Source organism: Acomys minous, assembly GCF_964271855.1.
Source record: "Acomys minous genome assembly, chromosome: 1".
NCBI lineage: Eukaryota > Metazoa > Chordata > Mammalia > Rodentia > Muridae > Acomys > Acomys minous.
Window position 1 is genome coordinate 109,872,416 of NC_140483.1, and position 16,062 is coordinate 109,888,477.

Below are 16,062 nucleotides of genomic sequence, written 5' to 3' on the forward strand. Positions count from 1 at the left end.
TATTTTCAAAAACTTTTTAGAAGGTTCTGTTAATGAAAATTACAGGTGTGCCTGGGGCAAATTTACTGGAGATACAGCCTTTCCTTCTGAATATCTCAGGCAGGGCAATGCTTGGGAACAGGTTTGGATTCTGCAGCAGCTGTGACAGCAGCAAGTACTGCAAGGGCAGGACGGTACACCAGCTTGCCTGCAGTGTCTCTCATCCATGCACACTGCGCCACATTGCCATAGTGTGTCCTCAGCTGCAGCATGGTGAGGGATACATGGAGCTGCAAAGTGGAGCCTCTATCAGCCACAGGAGTCCTGCTTGCTGCAGTCATCTTGGCATCATCCTCCATTGTAGATCTCTCATTCAGTATGAAAATAAACTCCAAGTGGATCAATGTCCTCGATGTTAGACCCGAAATGGTGAAACTTCTAAATGAAAATGTGGAGAATACACATCAAGTTATAGGCACAATAAGAAGTTTATGAATAATATTCCAGTCACTTGGGAAATAACAAGAACAACACATTGAAACACATGGAGTTAAAGTTTCTGTACAGCAAAAGGGATTGTTCTGTGATGAGGAAACCGCTGGTGATGGAAGACGGTTTCAGACACTATGTACCACATCCTCAGTGGGCTCAGGAAGGGCTTTGCTGTCCTCTGTGGTCAGTGTGTGTTCTCTCCTCTTTGACTAGATGCACGTTAAACGTTCCCTACTGCCATGCCTGCTCTCCACTCCTTCCATTTCAATTTCTTTCATCAAATTTGCTCCCTGTAATTCCTCTTTCAGAAGGAACAGTATTTCTGTCAGCTTTCCAAGTGGCTCTGCCTTCTGAGGAGAGCACTAAGGACAAAATTTCATACTTCATTTTATACAGGATTGGGTTACTTGAATGTTCCACGAATCCTCACAGCTAACTGTAGGCTGAGGTTATATTCATTTTCTTATTCAAGTATTTTGTTACTTATGCTATTTTGGGGGTTATTTTTTTGGGTTATTCATGTATATAACTGTGGAGTACTTTATTTGAATTTATTGTTCTAGTTTGCATGTATCCTCACTACTGTTTAATGCCTGTTATAAAGAGATATCTCATCATCTCTTCATCTGTATCGTCCAATGGTGTTGTCCTAATCGGTCCTTATAGTAGAAATGATTGTCCTAAGAGATTAAATGAGGAAGCTAAGTCTTACAAAATTTAAATAATTACTCACAACTTAAAGCCATCAAGTAAGTGCTCTGAATTCCACCCTCAATATTACTTTCTTCCTAATATTAGCTTTAATCTTTTTTTTTTACAACCCCAGAGACAATGACCAATCTCTGTTTGTACTTTACATCTTATCTTGAACCTTTAACATAGCAACCCTTAAAAAAACATCTGAGAGACTGTGAAAGCAATAATTTACATAGACTTGAAAAATAGTTATATTCTAAGTTTAGACAGATTCCTTGACATATTTAGAAAATGAACAACTGATCCTCTCATTTTTGTTAGAAAGAAAAGGTTGAATTGAAATAATTTTGGAAGCTCTGCTTACCTTACCATTTTTATTATGTATCAATTTGATTGGATGTTTAAAGGAGTCTTAACATAAGAATTATCTTAAGGGATTTAGTGGATAGAAAGTATGTTTATAAACATGATTTAATTACTGCTACCATGAAATTATTTTTCTGTGTCTTACCTAGTATATTTTATTTTTTAATTAGTGCTACAGTTTTTCTTGAGGTTTTCTCTATTGAAATTCAATGCCCACGGTGAAGTGTTCAGAGTGATAGAAATACTTCAAAATAGCATGCAAATGTGAGGCCTTTGGGAGATGATGAAGTTGGGTGAATTCACCGCTGTCACTGAACAACAGAGGCTCCACAAAGCAAAGGAAGTAGAGGCCACATACTATATATTCATCCTGCCACCTATCACACACACACACACACACACACACACACACACACACACACACACGCACATACACACACACACATACACACACATACACACACATACACACACACACATACACACACACATACACACACACACACATGCACACACACACACGCACATACACACACACACACACGCACACACGCACATACACACACACGCACATACACACACACACATACACACACACACATACACATACACACATACACACACACGCACACATACACACACACATACACACACACACGCACATAATGTCTTTACCGCTAAATCATTTTTTATGAGAAAATGAATAACCTGAGGCCTGAATAAGAAGTGTCATAAAAGGATGAACAGTACTTCCTTAATGTCTCAGAAGTATGTTTTCTTACGAAGGGACAGATAATTAGGAATCTATCTGCTAACGTAACCCCATGGAGATTTATTTTCATAGTAAAGTTTAAGTTATATTTCTGTGAAATATGAATTTATTTCTACCCTAGAGAATTTTGTGAATAAAGCAGTTGTATGTATTTTATTAAATGTTTTGTTAGTTTGTTGAAGTTTTGTTAGTTTGTTTTGGTTGTATTCGCCTATCCTCCACTAACTCTTTCTAGATCACTAGCCTTCTTGAGATTTGTGTCCTTAGCAGACAATGTTGCTTTGTGTTCCCCCAAATATTCTTGAACATGTATACTTCTACTGGAGGTTGATTGACATCAGAGGCTATACTCTTAGAAAAATGAATGCTTCCTCTCCAAGTAGCTATCAATTGATAATAGCTCCAAGGTACTTAGTGTCCACCCACCCTCTTCATGCTAAGAGTTTGTCTACCGGGATGTGCTTGTTATTACAACCACTATGGGTTTATTTGTAGAGCTGCCATGTTGTATTCAGAAGACACTGTTTCTTTCTAATCATCTACTGCCTCTGCCTCTCTTAGTCTTTCTGTATCATTTTCCTTAACACACCCTGACCTTTGAGAGGAAGGACTGTGCTGTCTATGAAATGTTCCATTAAAGGCTAAGCATTTTTTCTGCATTTTGGCCAGTTGTGTGTCTCAATGTTAACTAACATAGACTTAAAACAAAAGTTGTTGTGACATAGGTTGAGAGATACATAAAATTTGGGTATAACTATAAAGTCGCTTGAAGTCGGTTTAATATTATGTTTATTTAGTAGAATAACAGGAGTAAGTTTCCCATAGGATATGTGACCTGTCAAGCCATAGATTCTTGTCTTGATATTTGTATCTGGTTTAGATTTTAGCTTCTGGATTAGGACTTAAATCTAACCAGAAGATGGTTGGTTACTCCCATGATTTTCATACCTGTATTAAAGCTGTAGGCTTGGCTTGACAGGAAGGTCATTACTGTAGCTAGTGAAGGTCACATCTGCTTAATATTGGTGATAATTTATCCCCCATGCAGTAGTGTGCATAGCACCTTCCAGAATCAATCAATGGTAGAGAATCATGCAGACAGCCACACAGGAAGCAGCTCAGGTGGGGAGGAACAGTGCTGAGTAACCACAGTGCTGAGCATGGTAAACATTAAGGATGAGTAATCAAAGAAAAGAAAAATACTTGGCTTTAATCATTTAATAAGTTGTGAATAATATTAAGTGCATAAACATGGCACGCAGGTTTAGAGTATTATTCCCATTTATGGCACATCTTCAGAATCTTCTTACAGTGTGATAGGTAATCAGAATTTTATATAAAACTCTAGTAACCAAAGTCACTCACATAGATTCCTGTTATACTATACTTTGAAACAAGAGACTATTTAATAACAAAAAATAAAGTGCTGTGTTAACGTGTGGATACATAGTGGAACCTCCTAGAGAATGCAGGAAGGTTGTTTTGGGTTCCAGCTTATATGGTACATGAAGAGGGAGAGAAGATAGAGGTGGGGGGTTGAGTGAGAAGGGAGGAAGGGAGGAAGAAAAGCATACTTTGACAGAGAAGTGACAGGGTAACAAGGCAGAAAGTGCACTTCTCATCTTTATGATCAGAGTCTAGGGAGGAAGTCCCATGAGTGAAGATATTTAACTTGGCTCCTTTGTGTAAATCTCAAGAATCGTATGCAGAACAGTGAGTGTCTGGAGTTTGCTACACAGTTTAATGCAGTTCTCTGAGGAGAAAGTGGAGGCGAAGTGAATTTTGGCTTTATAAATTAATGTTGCATCTGGCAAATGGAAGGAAGGCAGAGAACTCTTTACATATGTTTCTACTTACTTTTATTCTGTCCAGTCAGTCATCTTCCACAGTCCATAAAAACTTCCTCTGTTTCCTCACATATGTTCTGCACTTGTACTCTTAACCATATCAGTGGCTCCTAAAACTGAGATTTATTCCTATTGAGAGTTAGTGCTGTATCTCCTAGAATGGGTAAAACATGCTTCTAATCCACTCTGATTATTCATAACATTGCTAATAGGCTTCACAACAATATCCATATGAATTTATTATTCTTCCAAAATACTAATTGTATCTAAGTTTTATCTTATCCTTCAGAAAAATGATTTTTTATTGGGTACATTAGAGTATTGAGGGCTAGATAAATGACTCAGCAGTCAAGACTGAATACTGCTCTTGTTTACCCTCCGAGTTCATCATCCTGCACACATTCTGGGTGGCTTAGAGCTTGCTGTAACACCAGCTCTATGAGATCTAATGCACTTTTCTGGTCCCACACTCATGAACATAAGCACAGTGTACAGACATATTCATACACACACACACACACACACACAAACACACACAGACACACACACACACTTAAATTAAAATAAACATTTTTAAAGAAACAAAAGGAAGACTCATTTAAACACACAGTTTAGCCCTGAGCTAACACAGGGCAATCTTGTCCATTTTTAGCCAGCACTCTTCTATCCTGGATACTTTCTATCTTCCTCCTTCAATTATAGAATTTCTTGTCAATCAATTTCACAGTTCTTTAATGAAAATGGTGTTTCTTCAAGTGATGGGAAAGAAATTTACTTTATTTTACCATTCTCTTCATTTTCCCTTTCTCTTGTAATTGCATCGCAGGACCCTCCTGAGCCCTTTTCCTATAGTTCTTTGGGCTCAAAGCCCAAATCTCTGCTCAGAACTGCTGAAAAGACTAATCAGCAGGTCCAAGTGCACGGCGCAGACCTACAGTCAGAGAGAGAGAGAGAGAGAGAGAGAGAGAGAGAGAGAGAGAGAGAGAGAGAGACTGCAAGTCCCTGAATAAACAATTGACTTTAAAAGAATTAGTGTTCTTCCTTGAACATCTCCCTATCACAGATGGCATCTTTTGTGCCAAGAAGTATCTAAGTGTCCTGCCATGAGACACCTATCATAGACACAAGACAACTGTTCCCTTGAGACAAGAGTAAGTCACTAGAGAAACAGAACTGAGCTGAAGCTCCTGATCTCTCATGATTTTGGACAGAGGGACATACTAATGTAAGAGCCCCAAAGTCACGCTCCTGAGTTTTCTAAACACAAAGAGCACATGCAAAGAAGGAACATCTTGTGGGCTTTGAGAGTGTGCATATGGAAAGACAAAAGGAGAACTGAATTGGGAATGGGATGCACAAAGGCTTGGCTGACATTTTGAAACTGTAAAATCTAGGGTTCTGAGAAGCCCATACGGTCATGAATGAAACTAGCTGGTAGGGGATGAAAGAATATGTGTCAATATGTGCTCTCTGCACATGAGAGAATTAAAGCTTTGTATTTAACTTCTGCTATTTTATTCATTTCACACATGTGAAGAAGATAGTTTCTGCACAGCAAAGGCTAACACTCAAGGGATTGCAGCACAGAAACCTGCACAGCATCTTGCTTATCCTCTGATACATAGGCAGCAGTATGAGTCACCAACATAGCCACGAATGTGCAGAGTTCAAGCTTTTCCCTTTGAATAGCAGTGGCTGGAAAAGACTTTTTTCTGGGTATAACAGTTTATGTTTGTAATCCCAGGTTGAAAATGGAGTACTGCTAACCTGGACTAGAGAATGACCAAAAATCTAAAACAAAATGACATTAAAAAAATACTTATATTATCAAACTTGTATAAGTATAGCAGGCTACCGAGAAGAGACTTGATACCCTATGAGCATATACAGGGGGAGGAGGTCCCCTTCAGTCACAGTCATAGGGTAGGGGAGTAAGGAGAAAATTGGAGGGAGGGAGGAATCGGAGGATACAAGGGGTGGGATAACCATTGAGATGTAATATGAATGAGTTAATAAAATAAAATTTAAAAAGTATAAACTCAATATTAACAGTACAAAAAATGTTTATTAGCCAAAAATCTATTTTTACATAAAACCCCCCAAACAAAAGAATTGTCCTTTTTCTAAAAGAACAAATGTAGATCTCAGAATGGCTAGGACAGGTTTCTAAAAACATGGTCATAAAGTTGCTGTCCAGAGAAGTCTCATGTCAAAAGCTCTTAGGTATCAAATTCCCATCTCAGTTCATTTCTTACACAAAGAGAAGCAATGGACAGGTCCCTCTCATGCTCCCCAGTGCTGAACTTGCCTGGTACGAGGGCCAGAGAGTTTCTGGGTAAGTAATGGTAGGTGGAAACAAATCAATATTATCAGGCCTAAGCAAAATCAACAGCAACAACAAAAAATCCTATCATATAGAAAGCCATAATATTTTCAGATGTAAATAAGAATAAAAACACAAAGGAGAGGATGCTTGAGAAAAACACCCTAAAGTCCATATTGATTTGTAGGACTAAGTTTTAAATTCAAAATTTGAGTGCAAGTATTGAGTTGTGATGCTAATGAACCAGCTGCAAAATGAAGTGTTTTTCTATTGTTCTCTATAGGATACATAGGATATATTCAGTAATTCCAACAGAAACACAGTGGTGCATTTTAAGTAATGTATCACTGAGTCCATCTCTATGCAAATGCTGTAACACACACACACACACACATACACACATACGCACACACACACACACACACACACACACACACACACCACAATTGCATAAGAAAACAAGTTACTTACTATTTTTACATTTCTATGTTGTCTATGTTCACTGTAAGTAATAAAATTTCACGGGACCATATCAGACATTCACCAAAATATTGCCATGTGGTGTACATCTCGATCATGTACACAATGCACAGTGCTACCAAATTGTTGATCATTACATGTTATGTTTAGTGGACATTTAATAAGATCTAGACACAAGTTACTTTAGGTTTTGTCAAAATAATGTTAAATATTACCAACAAGAAACTTTGAATGACATAAGCCACTATATCAGCTAGGTTTCTCTGTACAGGAAATCAGGGGAATAATTATACAAGTATATACATATTTGAATGAACTGATTTATGCAATTGTGCACTCTGTCAAGTCTGAAATCTATAGGAACATATCCAAGATGAAAGAATAATTTTTTCATTTAATTACGTGTCAGTATCTCTTTCTGGGTGTGTATAGCCACAGTACATGTGTAAGAATCAGGGGGAGTCAGTTCTCTCCTTCCATGATGTAGATTCTGGGGTTCAAACTCCAGTTGGCAGCGTTTTCAGCACCAACTGTCACTTACTGGGCCATCTCACTGATCCAGTGTGGAGACACTTGAACAAACACCGGGGCAATAGTACTTAGTCAAGTACCAAACAATTACTTTAAACATCATTTTTATTTGTGTTTGCATTATAAACTGCAACAATCCTTTGTCTAGTTTAAACACTGGGGGACATACATTTCTTTTGTCTCTCCAAACTCTCTTTATCTCCCATGCCAAGAAGAGATTTGATACCCTATGAGCATATGCAGGGGGAGGAGGTCTCCCTCAGTCACAGACACAGGGGAGGGGAGTAAGGGGAAAATGAGAGGGAGGGAAGAATGGGAGGATACAAGGGATGGGATAAAAATTGAGATGTAATATGAATAAATTAATAAAATGTATTAAAAATTCTTAAAGTTCTAGAAGTAAAATGATTCTGAGGCAAACAAAGACCCCATAGACCAGTGGTTCTCAATTTGTGGGTCACAACCATCAGAAGACACACGTTTCTGATGTGAAATATGATGTAAACCACAGAATTTTTCAGTAGTAAAACTATATTTATGAGGTAGAAACAAATAAAATTTATGGTTGGGGGTCACCACAACATAAGAAACTGTATTAAAGGGTCTCAGCAGTAGGAAAGTTGAGAACCACTGCTATAGAGTAACAGAAAGAAAGGAATGAAAAACAAAGAAAGAGAGAAAGAAAGATGAAAAGAGAAAGTTACTGAAAGCTTCCAAAAGGGGCCCCATGGCATTGTTCCTCTTCCCTATATATAAAATGTTAACTTCAGAAACATAGTGTTTACCTTTGGAAGAATACAGTGCTGTTCCTCACACACTGGACTCCTTGCAATTTCACTGGAGTACCAGTCTTTGAATTTTGTCAGACTAATACCCTTACTTCAAAGATGTAAATATATTAATAGTAAGTTTGGTGTGTTTTTTACTCCTTATATCACTGGAGTAATGATACATACCTTGTGTAATAGGAAGGTAATCTACAGTTTTCTAGCCATTCATGGTGGCTGTACTTAGCTTCTGGAGCAGTCTTTTCCCAGGTACAAACTATATTGCACATTCCAGGGAGCCAACATGGGCATTCTTACAGTTGCTGAGCAGTTATATTTCTGTTATGAATTCAAGATCTGGGGAAATGACTAAGGGCTGACCTCATGGATCCACTAGATTCATTGTGAATTGACCTTCAACTAAAACTTGGATGCTCAGTTTGTTTGCATAGCCTCTGATCTGTGTAATAGAACTCTGCTTTTTTAGAGACATTCTTGCTAGGGGAAGTTGTTCCAACCAGTATATGTATTTCTTTAAGAGTTTTATGAGAAGCCTTGCAAGCATCTTTTGGACAACATGACTGTCAGGGCTCATGAGTGAAATATTCTCAGGCCAGGAGGACTGGAACACTTGGCCAGACATTGGTATTTCAGTCCTGAAACAGAATTTCTTCATTTGAGAAACTGTGTACAACAAGGATTTTAAAATTAGCTTGAAGCTCAATAGAGTTTTGAGAATAAATTTTTTTATTAAAACAAGATGATCAAAAATATTTACCATCTTAATTAATGAATGTATCATTTTCATTTTTTAAAATCTTACATGCTTCACTTTTAACTCCTCTTTTTGTTTCATTTTATTTTTTTCTATTTTGGAGGACCATGCATTCTTGATTAGACCAAACACACAGTGAATCACATAGTAGCTAAATGTTCTACTTTTGCAGCATATCATTTTGAGAATGAATGAAATCTATTAGACTAAATAATCCTTTCTTGGACCTTCACTGTTACTTTGTTTCTTTGGATCTGCACACTATATATGGTCATCCTGTACTTTACTGCTAATACCAACTTATAAGTGAGTACACACCACGAGTGTTTTTCTAGGTCTGGCTTACCTCACTCAGGATGATATTTTGTATTTCTATCTATTTGCCTGCAAATTTTATGAGGTTCTTGTTTTTAATAGCTGAGGAGTACTCCATTGTGTAAATGTACCACAGTTTACCCATTCTTCATTTGAGGGACATTTAGGTTGTTTCTACTTTCTGGCTATTATGAATAAAGCTGCTATGAACGTAGTTGAACAAGTGCCCTTGTGGTGTGATTGAACATCTTGTGTGTATATGCCCAGGAACGGTTAAGCTGGGCCTTTTAAAATTATAATTTATACATAGTACACCCTAGTTGTTATCACTTAGCTTGTATCTTCCCATTCCCACCCTCACTCACTCTTCTGCCCTATTCTCCTCCCCTAGATTTTTCACAAGGAATCCCTCCTCCCCCACCTTCTGAACACAGCATAACAGGTCTCATCCTGATAGCTTGGATTCCCTTCCTCTGTGTGCCCACAGGACATTCCCTCCAAGGGGGAAGTGATCAAATCACAAGTACCAGAGTTCATGTCAGAGGCAGGACCCACCGTGCCCCTTAACCTTGGCAAATGAGCTGTGTATTGGCTATATCTGAACAAGGGGTCCAGGTTCTCTGCATGCATTATCCTTGGTTGGTGCATCAATTTGTGCAGTCCCCCTCAGGCTCCAGATCCGCCTGCCTTAATGGTTTTTCCTGTGCTGTTCTTGACCTTTCCAGGTCCTTCCATATCTCCTACTCTCCCATAGAATTCTTATCACTCTACCCAGATACTGGCTGCGAGTCCTAGCAACTGTCTAGATCCCCCACTGGATAGTCTCTCTGAGGGCATCTATGTTGAGGTAATATAAGTGAGTATATACCATGCGTGTTTTTCTGGGTCTGGGTTATTTCACTCAGGATGATCTTTTCTAGTTCCATCCATTTGTCTGCAAATTTCTAGATTTCCTTGCTTTTGATAGCTGAGTAGTATTCCATTGTGTAAATGTACTTCAGTTCCTTTATCCATTCCTTGGTTGAGGGATATCTAGATTGTTTATAGGTTCTGGCTATTATGAATAAGGCTGCTATGAACATAGTTGAGCAAATGTCCTTGTAGTATGGTGGAGCATCATTTGGGTATATGTCCAGGAGCAATACAGTTGGGTCTTGAGGCATCAATATAGTCACTTTTCTGAAAAAGCACCAGATTGATTTCCAAAGTAGTTGTATAAGTTTGAACTCCCATCAGCAGTCAAGGAGTATTCCTCTTTCACCACATCCTCACCAGCATGTGCTGTCACTTCAGTTTTTAATCTTAGCCATTCTGAGAGGGTCAGATGGATTCCCAGAGTCATTTCAATTTGCATCTTCTTGATAACTAAGGACACTGGACATCTCATTAAGTGTTTCCAGGCCAGTTCAATATTATTCTGTTGAGAATTCTCTGTTTAGTTCTGCACCCCATTTTTTAATTGAATAATTTGGTTTGGTGGGTTTTAGTTTCCTGACTCCACATAATGATTCTATGAAGAAAAAGCATTAATAAAGATAAGTTTCCTTTATGAAGATAGATGAAAAAATATTCAAAACATACTTGCAAGCCAAATCTAAGAATACATAAAAAATATCAACACCATGAGAGGGTAGGCTGTTGTTTTTAACAAAATCTTCATCATTCAATTTTACCAATAAAGACTGAAGAGACAGATGTTGGGGAGAAATCCTGTTAGCTCAGAGAGTAAGAGAAAGCAACCAACTAACCTTTCTCCTCAGTTACCATCCCAGAATCTACCCTCCCACATGCCACCATCTCAAACCACCTCCTTCAAACTGAATATCCCTTTCTTCTACTTCTTCTGGATCTCTCCACCCATTTTCATGACGTCCTCCTCTTGCTATGTTTTTTCTTAGTAATCCTATCTTCACTTTCTGTCAACTGGTTGCTTGCTCCACTTCTTCACCTATCTATGTTTGATTTTATTTAATACTATTTATAATATATAAGTATAAAGCTCTTGGATTAAAGGTGTTGCTAGGGCTGAGCCACACCACAACTAAAATCAGGTTTTTCCAGTATGTAATACATCTTAGAGTTGAACAGAAGGTTCAACATACATATGTCAATAAATGTAACCTACCATATAAATAAAATGAAAGAGAAAAGCATAAGCATCTCATTAGATGCAGAGAATGCTTTGGACAAAATCCTGCATCCTCCATGATATCATAAATCTGCCAATGACTTGCTGTGTAAGTGTATGGCAACGGTTATCTTATGCGTTTTAGCAAAATAAAATTAAGATGACAATCTCCAAAACATATTCTGCATTCTTTTTTACATGAAATATTCAGGTTTTACTGGAAATGGCCAGTTTCAATCCTATGGGAGCCAACAATCAGTGACAGTTAAGACCATTCCTGTGTTGCTTTTCTGAATTTACTTGACCAAGCACTCTTTAATCTCATGCATAAACTGTGTCAGAGGAGGAAGTGCTTTATTCTTTCAAAGACAGAGTAATTTTTGAGCAGCATATTTTCCTATTTTGAAGACTACATATTTTTCTGTGAAATTTTCTTTATGTAATCATTATGCATAGATGGACACTGCTTTGTTTTACAGTATAGAGATGCTATTTTTGACAATGTTTGAGTTTTTATGCTTAAAATACAGTATAAACAAAATGCTAAAATAAATGTTTTAAAACATATGTATTTAAATCTATAATTATTACTTAGTTACACAGTGATCTCTAAGTGAAAATGTTTGTTGGTTATTTCTGTTTTCAACTATCTTATTTTTATGCCAACTGATGAGTAACTTGCTTTATTACATCACAATGCTTGTGAATAAAAATTTAAGTTCCAGAAAGAATTATTCATGCATGGAGCTTTTCAATTAAAACGAGTAAGGCTATTTAACTTCTCATTCAGAGATAACCGGATAAAAGGCAACACTTAATTAAACTTTGATTTTCTTCCTCTCACAAAGTCAGGTTTCAAAACAAATGGTGCAGCTGAGGAAGAGCCTGAGAAAAGAGGCTTGTCACATGGCCAATCGGCCTGTACAAAGGCAGGTGGAGAGGCCTGGCATATCTCCATCACACTAGATGACTAAAAATTGTCCATCCTTTGCCAAAGCATGAGATGAACATTTTTGATGTCTTCTTTTCCCTATTGTTGTGTTTTCTTTTAAGAAGCTGCCTATATTGTTTTCCCACAGCAGTATTTTTGTTTATTATGCTAAGTCTGTGTTCTGTGTTGATCTCCACGCTGCTTATAACAACTTATTCTTTCTGTCTTTGCAGACCTCATCCTTCACAGTGCCACAGCACATGGATTTCAGAACTACCTGTGAGGAGGTAGGTCAAAGATTTTCTACTAGTTATAGACTGTTACAGCAAACAACTTGCCAGACTCTATGGACAGTGAAACACCGCTCTTCCCAAAAAAACCGAGTAAAAGGCTCATTACAACCAAAGTACATTTTATTCGTTAGTGGTAGAAACCCAAGGTCACTTGAGAGGCCTTGCATCCTAACTCTTTGTAGCATGTGTGAGCATCACTCAACTGCTCTTCTCCAGGAGCAACACACTGCACGATGATGCAGAAGAAAGCTACTGGAAGATGCTGTCTGCACACAAGCTGTTCTAACTTGAGATAGATTGTGATTCATATCATCATTAATACCTTAGGATTTCATGATCCTGTGTAAGTACTTCAAGCAACTAGAATTCTGTGCAGCACTACACCTAAACTCTGGTACGAGTTAAAGCGATAGAAACGTGGGTATATGGGTGGGATACACTGTGACACACTACAGCTTCCACAACAAGATAATTTTCTCTGTTGGTAGGAGAGGTTTGCAAGGGTCGGGGGTGGGTATAAGAGAAGGGGGATATGAGTGGGTTTGGGGCATATGATGTGAAATTCACAAAGAAGTAATAAAAAGATTTTTTATAGCTAAGATAAAGTGATGTATATTTCATTCAGGGTATGAAAGTCCCTTCATGGGTGTATTTCCATTATGTATGGACTTGCGCATTGTGGAATATAACATTATACTTTAGGAAAAATGACTATTTTTTCTCGTTCTTTAAGATTCATTCAAAATGTTATTTTTTATATTTTTCAGAAAAAAGGTAAATTTTATAGATAAACATACTTTGCATTATCCTAAGAATTTTAGGTATTTTATTCTACAGACAGGCCTACACTACACACACAAGTTATAACTCAGTGTCTGTGTTAGCATTAAAAATCAAACAAAAAGAGCAAAATCTTTACTTATAATATGATTTAAATATTGACCTTTAATATTTTAAATGGCATATAGTTTAAACCTTTCCATGAGTTTATGAAAAATAATTCCTGTGATAGTATGAAGAAATTGTAAAAGTATCTGATCAAGAAAATTCTACATGGTCTTGCCACCAAGGAGAGGTGATCGTATCGGGAGCACCAGAGTTAATGTCAGAAGAAGTCTATACTTCATCCACAACCATGGAGAATGAGCTATCCATTGGCTATATATGAACAGGGGCCTAGATTCTTGGCATGCGTTGTCCTTGGTTGGTGCAACAGTTTGTGTAGGCCGCCATGTATCCGGATTGGCCGGTCTTGGTGGTCTACTTGTGGTGTTTCTGAACCCCCAGGGTCCTTTCATCCCCACTTCTTCCACACAACTCTCAGTGCTCTGCCCAGAGTCCAGCAGCAAGTCACAGCATCTATGCTGATTCCCAATTGTGTGGAGTCTCTCAGAGAAAAGCTATATTGGGCTAATATCCACTTGTAAATGAGTATATAATATGAATGTTTTTCTGGGTTTAGGGTACCTTCCTCACGATGATCATTTCTAGTTCCATCCATTTGCCAGCAAATTTCAAGATTTCCTTGTTTTTAATAGCTGAGTAGTATTCCATTGTGTAAATGTACCACAGTTTCTTTATCCATTCTTTGGTTGAGGGACATCTAGGTAGCTTCCAGATTCTGGCTGTTATGGATAAAGCTGCTATGAACATAGTTGAGCAAATGTTCCTTGTTATATAGTGGAGCATCATTCAGGTATATGCCCAAGAGTGGTATAGCTGGGACTTGAGATAGCACTATTCACAATTTTCTGAAAAAGTGGCATATTGACTTTCAAGATGGATGCACTCTCACTATCAGTGAAGAAGTGTTCCCTTTTCTCCACATCCTTGACAGCATGTGCTATCACTTGAGTTTTTGATCTTAGCCATTCTGGTAGGTATAAAATGGATTCTCAGAGTTGTTTTGATTTGTATTTCCCTTATCACTAAAAATTTTGGGCATTTCCTTAAGTGTTTCTTGGACATTTGATTTTCCTCTGTTGAGAATTCTCTGTTTAGTTCTGTACCACATTTTTAAAAATTGATAATCTGGCTTAGTGGTGTTCAATTTCTTGAATTCTTTATATATTTTGGATATTCACCCATTGTCAGATAAGATTTGTGAAGATCTATTGTTGATTCAACCTTGGTAAGTGGAATCTATCAAGACAAATGTCCATTTCATTTAGATGTTCAAATTTTGTGACATATATTCTTTTGCAGTAAAATCTAATGATATTTTGGATACCTTCAGTCTCTGTTATGTTTCCATTTTTATTTATTTTCTTTTTCTTTTTCTTTCTTTTTTTTTCATTTACATACTGTCTCTCTGCCTTTTAATTGGTTTGGCTAAGGGTTTGTCTATCTTGTTAATTTTACCAAAGAATTATCTCTTGGTGTCATTGATTCTTTGAATTGTTCTCTTTCTAATTTATTGATTTCAGCCCCATGTTTGATTATTTCCAGCTGTCTACTCCTCTTGGGTATGTTTGTTTCTTTTTCCTAGGGCTTCCAGATGTGCCTTTATATTGCTAGTATGAGATGTTTCCTATCTCTTTATGAAGGTACTCAGTACTTTGAAATTTCTTCTAAGCATTGCTCTCATTGTGTCCCATAAATTTGGGTATATTGTATTTTCTTTCTTTTTTTTTCCTTTTTTTTCTCTTTTATTAATTTATTCTTGTTACATCTCAATGGTTATCCCATCCCTTGTATTCTTCCATTCTTTCCTCCCTCCCATTTTCCCCTTATTCCCCTCCCCTATGACTGTTCCTGAGGGGGATTACTTCCCCCTGTATATGTTCATAGGGTATCAAGTCTCTTCTTGGTAACCTGCTGTCCTTCCTCTGAGTGCCACCAGGTCTCCTCCTCCAGGGGACATGGTCAAAGGTGAGGCACCAGAGTATGTGAGAAAGTAATATCCCACTCTCTACTCAACTGTGGAGAATGTTCTGTCCATTGGCTAGATCTGGGTAGGGGTTTAAGGTTTACTGCATGTATTGTCCTTGGCTGGTGCCTTAGTTTGAGCGGGACCCCTGTGCCCAAATCATTTTATTGGAATTTTAGGAAGTCTCTATTTTCTTTCTCTATTTTTTTCCAACTCAGTTATTGAGTAGAGAGCTGTTCAGTTTTCATGTGTGTGCAGGATTTTTGTTATTTCTGTTGTTGTTGAGGTCCAGCCTCAGTTCATGGTGCTATGATAGGCTACAAGGTATTATTTCAATCTTTTTATATCTGTTGAGGCTTGTTTTGTCAATTCTCGAGAAGGTTCTGTGAGGTATTGAGAAGAAGGTATAATTTTTTGTGTATTGGTGAAATGTTCTGTAGATATTTCTTAAGTCCATTTGATTCATGATATCTGTTAGTGTCATTATTTCTCAATTTA

The 16,062-nt window shown here is 37.5% G+C and overlaps 1 protein-coding gene across 7 annotated transcripts in view; it reads left to right on the top strand.

Annotated features, from left to right (window-relative positions):
- SNTG1 (syntrophin gamma 1) overlaps positions 1–16,062 on the top strand; it is a 707,225-nt gene that overhangs the window by 380,560 nt on the left and 310,603 nt on the right. For all 7 annotated transcript variants that reach the window (XM_084773017.1, XM_084773015.1, XM_084773016.1 and 4 more), the window contains one exon: positions 12,636–12,689. In XM_084773017.1, the coding sequence (XP_084629143.1) occupies positions 12,663–12,689 (27 nt within the window). In that variant the 5' untranslated portion in view covers positions 12,636–12,662. Of the gene's footprint in view, positions 1–12,635; positions 12,690–16,062 lie in introns of those variants that run through there.